Source organism: Notechis scutatus, chromosome 2, assembly GCF_049901735.1.
Source record: "Notechis scutatus isolate UNSWTSFEM ecotype Mainland chromosome 2, rNotScu1.2, whole genome shotgun sequence".
Taxonomy (NCBI): domain Eukaryota; kingdom Metazoa; phylum Chordata; class Lepidosauria; order Squamata; family Elapidae; genus Notechis; species Notechis scutatus.
This window is the reverse complement of record NC_142010.1, coordinates 247,206,034-247,218,240: the sequence shown is the minus strand read 5'-3', so window position 1 is coordinate 247,218,240 and position 12,207 is coordinate 247,206,034. Positions and strand designations below refer to the sequence as shown.

The 12,207-nt window shown below is 35.1% G+C and overlaps 1 protein-coding gene across 2 annotated transcripts in view; it reads left to right on the top strand.

The window, feature by feature from the left end:
* EGFLAM (EGF like, fibronectin type III and laminin G domains) overlaps positions 1-12,207 on the top strand; it is a 118,706-nt gene that overhangs the window by 95,111 nt on the left and 11,388 nt on the right. The window contains exons 16-19 of one of the 2 annotated variants that reach the window (XM_087958502.1): positions 2,712-2,823; positions 4,641-4,757; positions 5,984-6,164; positions 10,792-10,815. In XM_087958502.1, the coding sequence (XP_087814628.1) occupies positions 2,712-2,823; positions 4,641-4,757; positions 5,984-6,164; positions 10,792-10,815 (434 nt within the window). The remainder of the gene's footprint in view (positions 1-2,711; positions 2,824-4,640; positions 4,758-5,983; positions 6,165-10,791; positions 10,816-12,207) is intronic. The other variant, XM_026666417.2, reaches the window with a different exon arrangement.

Genomic DNA, 12,207 nt, shown 5'->3' with positions numbered 1-12,207 from the left:
TACCCTAATATCTATTGATTTACCCAGGATAATTAAACCCTAATTGTTCATACAATCCTGAGCGAAAGGGCATGAGTAGATAATTTGGAAAAGAGGCAGCCAAGAAGTTTGGTTTATTGTTTTCCCAGTATTTTAAAAAGGTATTTATACTTGGAGAAATGTTAAGAGCTCATCAATGATAAAAAGGAAAGCATGACAGGTATTTAAAATTTAAATTTATGCATTGTTAGAATTGACATGACATTTCTGCCTCTTCTATAAAAATTTACCAAATTTACCATGTCTGGTGGGGGGGGGATTTAATTTACATTTATCTATTATATATTGGCCGTTTTTCTCTTCACAGATTAGTGACAGTTTATAAGGATTACCTTTATACTTTTCACATTCCTCCTGTGGGAAGCCACACACATCAATTGTGAATAACAGTCCTTTCTCAATGCCTCTTTTCATAATTAGAATTGTGAAGTAATTGGATATCCTTAGAGAATACCACATGGGCAAAAAGAACTGATACTGATTTAAATAATACAAGTTATTTAAAATATCTGTTACAATCCACCCATTTTAAGAGATTCTTCATAGCGGAGCTATTTAACTCTTTCTACATTTTTTTTGGCCTTTGTTTTTAACATGAATAATTTAGTTCAGGATGGACACATTTATTTTACTTTCATCAAGTTAATTTTTTTTCCAGACGCAAATTTATTTCACTTTGTTTCCTGGGGTCCACATAGGCAAACCTTCATCTGGGTAAATCGGGGATGGAACCCTTTTATGACTTGTGGATTTCAACTCCCATGGGCTGGGGCTTCAACTTCAACATGGCTAAGTCAGGAATTCTGGGAGTTGAAGTCCACAAGACATAAAAGGGTCATCCTTCCCCACTCCTGGTGTAAATGTTTTTTTTTTTAATTTTCCTGCAGTGTTTTTTTAATGTATGCATTTTTTGCAATCACTTTTCCCAATATATATCTTTTGCAAATAATTATTTCCAACCTAATCAATAATCAATTTCCCCTTAATATTCTCCTTATGCATTTATAATTAGATAATGCATTGCAAAGTTTAAAAAAAGAAAAATAATCAGTGGATAATTGCATTCTGATGTATGCATTTGCTTGGGAACTTCAGGTTTGATCAGGTTTCATATGAAAATTTGAATGAAATCAATTTCATTCCCATGTCTCATGGTATATGTTTATTTCATGATTCAGATGAAGCTCTCCAGCTGCTCTATTTCCTGTGGAACTTTGACTGATCTCTGGGAGATTGATAGTTGGTTTATTATACTTTTATTAAAATAATTTACTTTATTATTTTGCCCGATTATTTAAAATGATTGACAATTGCAGAGCCTCTTAAACTCTAGAAATCATGGCTAGAAACTAATCATAATAGTATAATATACTATTATCTGAGTATCTGAAATTTCTATTTTAAAATAGAAATCCTAAAACTAATCTGAAACAGTGATGGTTAAGTAATAGCTCTTCTGCTGTACCTTACAATGAAGCAATTTCAGTTTCGCATTGTTGGAAATTCCACCCGGCAGTCCAATTCTAGCACACAATTGACCCATCATTTCAGAAGTTTTTTAACTGCAAGCAAAACAATTTATTTTTATTTATTAATTTGCATTTATAAAGCTGCCCATCTCACCAAATTTGGGTGGCATACAATATAAAAATCACCATAAAATAAGCATTCTAAAATTAGAATGACCATAAAATAAACATTCTAAAATTAAAAACATCCATTTTTAATATTAACATCTCTTCTTTGTTTTGCATATGAAGCCTTGGCCTCACATAATAGTGGCACTGTGGGCATCATAACTATGAAATTGACAAATGGTATAAAGTCATTGGATAGTGATACATATTTCTGGGCTCCAATAGATTGACCAAACCCTAATCATGTCCTTGTTGATGCTTGTAATATCATTTTTGTGAAGAGCAGGTAGTAGAAATATTCAGAATGAATTCTAGAAAGGCCTTTCCTTGATCTGAATAGTTGGGCTTCGACAGACTGCATGTAGAGAGCACCAGGAATCAAAAAAAGAAAGTTTTGCAGAGTATTAGGCACCATTGGATTAGACTTGCCATATTATGCTTCATCCCTCATTAGAACAATCTTTATGGCATTTTGCATAAGACATGTATATGCCTTCTTTTAAGTCACAGCATTAAACTGAATATTACAGTATTCTTGTTTAGGCTTCTCTAATATTTCTAGTATTTTTGTTTAGCCTTCAGATATGGTGGAATTCAGCTGACATTCTTTATGTCCTAGCTTGAGTCTAATAGATTTTACTCCCACAGATCTGAGAGATATTAGTTTGGGGAAATTCTTTCCTTCTTAATGATCACAGGACTCCAAGTTCTCAACAGCAGTCATTTCTACTGTATGAAATTCTTAAAACTCGAGATACCAAGACCTAAATACTCATCTTATGCAAATAACATCTTCTACGTCAAGGGTCTTCAAACTTGGCAAGTTTAAGACTTGTAGACTTCAACTCCTAGAATTCCTGAGCGAACATGACTGGAGGAGGAATTCTGGGAGTTGAAGTCCACAAGTCTTAAAGCTGTCAAGTTTGAAGATCCTGTTCTACATGATCAATCTTAGAAAACTGATATCACTGTGTATTTCACTGTGATTCCATTCTTTGGATCAAACATCACTGTTTCATTTTGTCTTTTAAATAGAAGCGAAGACCCCATCAGTTTGAACCAGTGGCATGAGCTCAAAGTGTCACGCACAGCAAAAAATGGCATTTTGCAGGTTGATCAACAAATTCCAGTAGAAGGAATGGCAGAGGTAAGAAAATATCTCATCTGTATATTCACAATATAGAGATTTATTTAATTTTGAAGTTTGGATTTTTGGGGGGTGGGGTTTAAACTGTTTGCTCTTTAAGTTTTCTAATTTGATACCAAAAATTTAAAAAGTCCTTCAATAAATTTTAATGAAATACTAATACTTATTGGCTAAATAAGGCCAGTGACTTTTTTAAAATAGCTTTTTTATTTTTAATAATAATTTTATTACAGTTTAAAATTACAGTAATAAAAACTAATACAAAACTAAAAAGTAATACAACTGAAAAAATAGAAGAATAAAAAGAATGAGTGGAAGGCACAGGGAAAAAAAGGGAAAACAGAGTAATAGAGAACAAAATGAAATAAAAATAAAGAAAAAATAAACATATAAAGAAATGACTTTCCACCTTAATCCCAATGAGCATCAACAATTTTAGTAATTTAGTAATCATCTCTTAAAATAAAATGATCTCTTTTTCCCATATCCCATCTCTTATTTATAAACAAATCCATGAAGCATTGTCACAGTCCTGATATCAGCGAAAATTCATTAAGGGATACCAGAGATACAACATGTCTCTTTTGACCCTGATCAAATAAACCAACTTTATATTCTAATCTTTAATCCATTCAAATAATGTTGTAGAACGGAATTTCTTTTCATCTTTTCTTTGTCCATTTTTACAAAATTTTCCAAAATTTTAACAAGCCTCTTTTGTAAATCCAGTGTAGAAAAATCATCCAAGCCATTTCAAAGTTTGTTATTTGTATATCCCTTTTAATTATTAAGACATAAACCAGTTTCTTTTGTATGTCCAGTGTAGCATCTTTTTTCATGTCATTCTTGTAGAAATCCGCTTTCAAGCCTTGATTTTGTCAGCTAGAACTCGTTCCTCTACCATAACATCATTTCAACACACTCTATAGAGGCAAAAGCAACCTTAAAATTAACTGCTGGGTCCATTATTCAAAAATATCCTTCAATATATCCAATGTTAAAATATTTTACTTCATTCTGTAATTGTAAATCAAGATTAAATGTTCTCTTTTAATTGTTATCTTTATTTCCTTCCAGTTCCTCTAATTTTTAAAATCTTATTTTTCATTTAAAAATAATAAAAAACAAAAGCATTTTCTTATGGGAAGGATTCATTATAATTAATACCAATTTGTTTCTAATTTCTTTGGATGCTTAGTCCTTTTCTAACTTTCTAAAATCAATGTTTTAATCACCCTTTTGCTGTTTATAAAAAGAAAAAGTTATTAAATTGTAGTTAATATATATTTTGCTAAAACGTGAATTCATCTGGAGTTAAAAAAAACTGTCAATTCACAGCTCCCTAACAACTAAAAAGCAGTTAACAAGAAATTTCCAAAATGATTAAACAAGGAAGTATGCAAATTTAATGTTCTCTGAAAGCACTCACCATGGTTTAAGCACTTGGTTATTTCCTCTCCTCCTAGAGTTGTACATCAATCAGAGACAGCTATCTTGTGGTCTCCTTATGAAGGATAGTTACCTGGAGTACTTCTGGGCAATCTCAAGTCCACTCCTTGTCCAGAGAGGAATTATCAAAGAGTGGTCTACTTGCTGACTCTTCATTCTATTATTGTGATTGGATCTGCTTTTCATGGAGTCATCTTCAGTCCAAAATTTTATCATTTTGTGTGAAGGAAAGCCAGACATGTGCCCTCAGTGTCCCATTTTCATTTTGCATTACTTCAGTATCCTAGAAGCAACCATTCTCCACTCTACCGCTAGAGATATATTTTATTTCTCTTGCATTTATTTTTATGTTTGTTATTTATTGGCAGGGAGCTTTCACACAGATTAAATGTAACCCTGAGATCTTCATAGGTGGAGTACCAAATTATGATGATGTGAAAAAGAACTCGGGCGTTCTGAAACCATTTTCTGGAAGTATTCAGAAGGTATCTGCTTTTCAAAACAATGTATTCACTATTGACTATTTACAGTTGTAGGGTTAATGCTAGATCTGAGTCTGTTTGATTCCGTTGCTTTTTAAAGGTCTCTTAAGAGATCCAAATATCATAATTTGTAATCAGAGATCAGGATGGACTTTTTACATGGAATTACATGCAATTCTGAACTGGGCATGTAAACATTTTCAGGGTGAAGAGAATGTAGGCATCTGGCCATGATTTGAGCATCTTCCAGTTTTAATTCATTTTTTTTATGTTGCTCAATCTGCAGCCAAAGCCTCTGATAAATCCAAAATCTACTGACAAACATACAGCTGAGAAGATAGGAAGGAGGGCCATAGCTTTTTAAAAATTATTTCCCAGCCTCTGAAAACCAAATGAAATCATTTGGCTTTATTTTACACAGTCTTTCTGAAGTTAGAGGATGGGAATATTTTGGTACCTCCTCCAGGATTAGCACAGATTGTCAATTTGGGGATGAGAGTCTGCAGGGGCTTTGGTAATGCTTTCTTGATAGCAGGAAAGTACCACCATAGAAGCTTATTTGCTGGGAGACATTTGGCCCACCTTTTAGAAACATATGATTGCAGCCTAAAATTTCTTAATCCATCATTTCAGAGTACCCAAAGCCAGTCTATTGAACAATAGTTTGTTCAGTATAAATTCTGAAAGAAGCAAATGGTGTACATGGTTGCTATATTCCCTTTTAAATGCACACTTCCCTGGAAATGATGACTTAAATAAGTGTTGGGTCAGGATTCAGGAAGATTCTGTTTTGAAATTTCTGTTGAGAAGGTTGCTTTACATATCTGATGAACTCTTGCAAACTTCTGTCTTGCACAAACTCTTCTACAGTTCAGGGATCAAATATCTAAGACTGATTCAATTGTTTTTTTAAAAAAACAAACAAACAACCCTGGAATTAAGTCAAGGCTTTTTGATTACTTAGTCCCAAAGTGCTCATTCATATTACATTCTTGTCTCTTATTAAGGATAAACAGTGGAATCCTTTGGAAGATCATTTTCGGGTAATTTACTAATGAAAGTAAACAGATGTTAGGCTGACCTCTCCAAATACTCATTTCCTCTTCTAGTTTTGATTGAATAAAAAAGGCTTAACATAAAAGATTAACTTGATGGATAATAAATAAAGTAATAGAGTAGAAACTTCAAGTAGAAAACTTTAAAGCTTCTTTCTTATCTCTTAAACAAAGATAGTTTTGAATGACCGGACGATAGACACGAAGCAGGATTTCACAGCTGGAGTCAACTTAGGGAACACGGTCCATCCCTGTGTGAGTGCCCCCTGTGACAATGGGGGCTCCTGCGTGCCCAAGAAAGATGGGTATGAATGTGATTGCCCTTTGGGTTTTGAAGGACGAAACTGCCAGAAAGGTAATATAGTGCTATAATCGTACCAATTCCATGTATATGCACTCATTCTAAGAATGATTTTACTTCCCAACCCTTACAGGAAAATGTTAGTCATACTATTCATTTTTTGCTGTTGAATCATATACAATATGCTTTGTGTTATGAAAAACAGAGGACTACAGAAGAGGCACAGAAAGGTTAATAACCACTGATTAGACATAAAGTTCACAAATAAATTCCTGTTAAAGCTGCCGCATTATGCAATAAGGTCATTCATTTTTTAAAATTTACTTATTTTTCAAATTCATATAGTCACCCATCCCACAAAACAAGAGATTCTGGGCAGCATACAACAAAGCTGAAAACAATCATTCACAAATAGCAACAAATATTATCATAGGATAGAATAGAATAGAATTCTTTTTGGCCAAGTGCGATTGGACACACAAGGAATTTGTTTTGGTGCAAATGCTCTCAGTGTACATAAAAGAAAAGATACATTCATCAAGAGTCAAGAATCATAAGATGCAACACTTAATAATAGTCATAGGGTACAATAAGCGATCAAATCATATTAGGAAACAGTCAATATAAATCGTAAGGATACAAACGACAAAGTTACAGTCATACAGTCACAAGTGGGAGGGATGGGTGATAAGGAGTGATGAGAAGATTAATAGTAATAGTAGTGCAGACTTTGTAAATAGTTGGACAGTGTTGAGGGAATTATTTGTTTAGCAGAGTAATGACGTTTGGGGAAAAACTGTCCTTGTGTCTAGTTGTTCTGGTGTGCAGTGCTCTATAGCGTCGTTTTGAGGGTAGGAGTTAAAACAGTTTATGTCCGGGATGTGAGGGGTCTATTTTTTTCACAGCCTTTTTTTGACTTATGCAGTATACTCAATGGAAGGCAGGTTGGTAGCAATTGTTTTTTCTGCAGTCCTCATTAGAAACATTAAAAAATGATAAAACACAGATTAAAAAAAGAAATAATAAGCAATGTTAATAATAAAGGAGCCGATTCACTAGTTGGTGTCTCCAGGCCTTGGGGCTCAACCAGGTCTTGAAGGACCTTTGGAAAGTCAAGGGTAAGGTGCCAGGCTGCCTTAGGGAACAAGGCTATTCCACAAGGCAGGCACCATAGCCAAGAAAATCCCCTAACCCTGGCTAAACCCATCAAATGTAGCTTCCTAAATGATGGAACACCCAGCATGCCCTCTTTGATGGATGTAATGGGACAGACTGATGCAATTGGGGAGAGGCCGTTCCTCAAATAAGGCAGTTCCATTCCATTTAGGGATTTAGAGGATCAAAGCCAGCAGTTAATAAAAGTAAATAAATCAATGCAATCTACTGCCTCTCTGCCTAACCTAAACCAGCTCCTAGATTGATTTTCAGGTTGACCAAGAGCATTTGTGTGCATTAAAAAGGGGACTATCTACCAAGGTTCACTTGAGAAACTTTATATTTCCAAGTAAATCTCATTGTTTTGATTTGTACCAAGCTGAATGCCTTCTCTGCCATCTTTCACAGTGACAGACAGAACCATAATGGGGGGAGGGGGGAAATCAAGTAATTTTTCTGTATCTATATTTGATTTTGCAGACAGAGATTTGATTCATTATCAATTGCAGCTGATAATTCTAAAAAAATAATAATAATTCAGAACCCCAAAGATCCGTGTTTTTTGTTGTCGCTGACATTGTTTTATACATCTCCAAATTTATCATTTTATAGGTTGGAATGCTGCCCAGAATGTTGCTTCTTTTCTGAGTTTTGCACACAGACAGACAGACACACACACAAATAGTAATTGTGGTGTGCCATCCCCCATTTGTTTAGCTTGTGCCAATCTTTCTCCAATTTCGGATAAGCCAAATTTATCTCATTACAAATTCCCATGGTTATATTGTTAGTTTCCTAAACAAATACCACCTCTGATGAATCTCAGAGCTCAGGTTACTTTGAAGCTTCCTGAGCTAGAATTAAAAAGTTCAGTGCTGCCAGAACATGAGAAGGAAAAACTTCCTCTTGTCTTATTCAGCAGAATTCAGCTCATGCCCTTAAACAAGGGGATTTATAGCCTTGTAACTTTATCCTTCTTTGTGCTAACAGCCTCTGCTGCAAATGCGGCATCTAATCCTTTGCTACTCTTTGGCTGTCTTGTAATTTGACAGCTAGAACAAATCCTTCCTTAGTCACACCTCAAAGACCACCAAAGAATTAGTTACAAAAGTAAAGGGGGAAAGGAGTCTGTCCTTTGGACTCAGGTGAACCGACAGACTTATTCTTTTTTATTTATTTATAAAAATACTTTATTAAACAAATTTATACAAATATAGTAAAATCAAACTTTCCGCTTATCGCAACTTAAGCAAAACAGTGTTCGCTCAATCTGACATCTCTCAAGTTGTGTAAAGTATTCATTCACGGTTGTTACTTTAAACATATAATACAAAGTTTCATCTAATTATATATTACAAATCTAATTACATATAGTGTTACTAGTTTCCGTCATACCTTTTTATTTGACTTTATTTATTAATTTCATGTCTGTCTTCTAGCCAATTATACCAACAATTCCAAATCTCGTAATATTCTGATTCCTCTTTGTTCTTAAGTTCCAATGATAGCCTGTCCATTTCTGCGCATTCCAAAATGTTTTTTATGATCATGAAGTCAGGGGGAGTATTTTCACATTTCCAATTTTGGGTGAAGGCAAGCCTTGCTGCTGTTAATATGTGAAGTATAATATATAATAATTTTTACTAATTTTTTGTTTTAGAATTCCCAATAGAAATATTTCTGGTTTCCATCCAATTTTAACTTTAGTGATTTCTTCAAGCCAATTACTAATTTTCCTCCAATACTTTTTTGCTTTTGGGCAGGACCACCACATATGGTAGTAGGCGCCCTGCTCATATTCACATTTCCAACAGCTTGCTGAGTTATTAGGAAACATTTTTGAAGTCTCGCTGGCGGTAGGTGCCAGCGATAAAACATTTTGTATAAATTCTCCTTGTAAGTTGCAGGTAGAGTTAATTTATAATGTATTTTCCATAGGTTTTCCCCATCTTCCAAATTTATGCTACATCCAAAGTTTTTGGCCCAGATTATCCTTGTTTCTTTCACAGTTTCTTCCTCCAGTTTATATCTTAACAAATAATTGTACATTTTAGTAATCATTTTTCTATCTGGTTCCTGTAAGATTTTATCCAATTCCTGTTGATCCGAATTTATTCCACATTGCTCTACATCTTTTTTCAACTGGAGACCTTGTTAAGTGAGTTCAATTTTCCCAACAACTAAACTGCAACACGGGTGTGCTCCAGTAGATGACAGTATATTTCTTCTTACTGTAATTATTTCTTCAGTTCAGGAGACTTAAGTGGCTGTTTTCTCTTCCCCATTCTTTTCAATGGGACCATCAGAATGAATGCCCCCAACTATATATTACAGGTCTACTGGCGATATACTGTAATTTCTAAACATATATTCTCAGAAATGTTATGCACAAGGCATATTCCTGTAATGCAGAGATGGGCAAATGTTCATGGACACCAGCTGTTCTTTCAGGTAATGTGCTGTGTTTCTCAACCTCAGCTTTAAGATGTATGGATTTCAACTCCCAGAATTTCCCCAGCCAGCCATGGGAGTTGAAGTCCACACATCTTAAAGTTGCCGAGGTTGAAAAACATTGCTCTAGATGTTTGCTAGTTTCTTAAGATTTTAATGTTTCCCTGGTTTTTAAATGCACTTCTAATTTTGTAAAGGATAAGTGGCAAAGATGTAGAACAGCCTGCAAGATCACATTTATGTGTAATCATAAGTCTGAGCCTACCTGGACTTTTCTATACCCCAGAATCATGTAGAATCAGGTTTTTTAAAATCAAATAAAATGAAATGAATGGGTGATTGTTGCTTGGTGCTCTATTTAGAGGCAAATCCTCCTATCCAGAAAAGAGGGGGAGAGAGAAGGAGAGATGGAGAGGAGAGAGGGAGAGAGAGGGAGAAATGAGAATATAAGTGTGGATGCGTGGATGTAATTCCAAAGCAGTAAAAGGAGTTGCAAAAAGAAACTCCTAGTTTCCCTTCTGAGTAAATGCTTGGCCATACTTATTTTGGGTAGAGAAAATGACATGTCTTGACTAATGGAAGTGCAAAACCCATTATCCATGTGAAACCAAAGCCAGATTTCAGATGAATTAATCACAATGGAAGCTTTTTATCCAACAAATGATTTTGAAGAGTGTTAGCCAGAGCCCATTGACTTAGAGAAAGAATATTCAGGAATCTTGACTGGTCTTCTGGTGTGGCATCGTTTACAGGCAATGCAGAGCCACCATTCAAATCTGATCATACCAATTGCAGCAGCAGATCAGGGGTTTGCTTCCTTACCAATGACATCTGTGCATGCGTACAAAGCCACAACTTGCAGTAACGTTCAGGAGAAGTGTAATATTTATCTGAGCTGGACTGCCTTTTTTTCCCCTTGAAAAATTCTGGGTTAGAATGATACAGTCCATAAATGTGTGAGCCAACCTTCATTAAGTGTTGCATGCATAAAACTTCAATAGAATATAGAAGGTTTTTTTTTACTTCTGAAAAATAAAATCTGTATGTTTTTCTGCTTTATGCTGTTCCATTGAAGAATGTGGAAATTACTGCTTGAACAGTAAGTAAAATCTCTACGAAATAACTGTGCATAGATGTTCACTTTTAGCTACGATGGCTCCAAAATTATGAAAGCTCAACATTGATGCCACAATGCTTTGCCACGTTGTATTTTTGTATTGTTGTGATGCTGTTTGCATCACAAGGCATTTTTCATCACCTAAGCTTCCCTTGTCCCCTGGGGCATGCCTATGATGATATGTTTGATTGTGTTTCTATGTGACTCTTTTGCAAACTTTGCCATATGATTCAAACCTCTTTTTATACCATCTGTGGATAGTATGATTCATAATCATAACCTGGGTTACAGGTGTATTGCCCAGTACATTATTATTATGAGTTGGTTTATTGTAATCCAGATACTTGTTCTCTTATTTATGATCAGTAAAAATGTTCTGCATATTAACATAACTATATGTAGACAAATAACTTAAAAAACAGGGTAAGGGGTAGTGCCATTTGTAAATTGGCTTGCACAACTGATTTAAAACACTAGAAACAAAAATTTAAAAAACACATTTATAAATCAGGAAATGACTAGATTGGGATTAGAGCATTTGGCGCCACCCCAAAGTTTCGCACTTAAGCCCTCATATGCTATAATCCAAGGGTTTTCAAACTTGGCAAGTTTAAGTCTTGTGGATTTCAACTCCCAGAATTCCTGAGTTAACATAACTGGAGGAGGAATTCTGGGAATTGAAGTCCACAAGTCTTAAAGCTGTCAAGTTTGAAAACCCCTGCTGTAATCAGTATGTTCAAAGGTTTGAAGAACTCTTTTCCAGAATATTTGGAGAGGTCCAGAATATTTTAGAGAGGGTCAAATGCACAAGATCAAATGGCCAAACCCTGGTGTGATTATGTGAACTGTTAGTGATGGTAAACATAGTGTAGAATCTTATGGAAATAAGGAATCAAGCTTGCACTGAGAACTTGAATTACTGCAATGAAAGTCCCAAAAGTGCTTTTTCAGGAGGCAACTGGACTTTCTTGTTTTTTTGTTTGAAGATATTTTGCTTCTCATCCAAGAAGCTTCTTTAGCTCTGACTGGATGCTGGCCATTTGCATTCTTTTAGAGGGTCGTTGAGGCCACTTGATGGTTTATTTGTGTCCTCAGGGTCACCTGAGTAGTGCAGATGGGTGTGGAGCCTTCTTGGCTGCAGGATGTTTTCTGTCCTGTGTCCCTTCACTGTTGAAGACAGGTGCAGGCTGTTGGGGAATGAGTCTGTGTTGCCTGCATCTCAAACTGAAGTACTAATGGTTCCTGTAGTCTGCAATTTTTCTGGAAATTCGTTCATACTTCCATACCATTTGAAGAGTGTTCATCCCAAAGTACATCGCTAAATGTATATGGAGATTCTCAGTCATCCAAGGTCATTGCAATGAAAGATTTTGA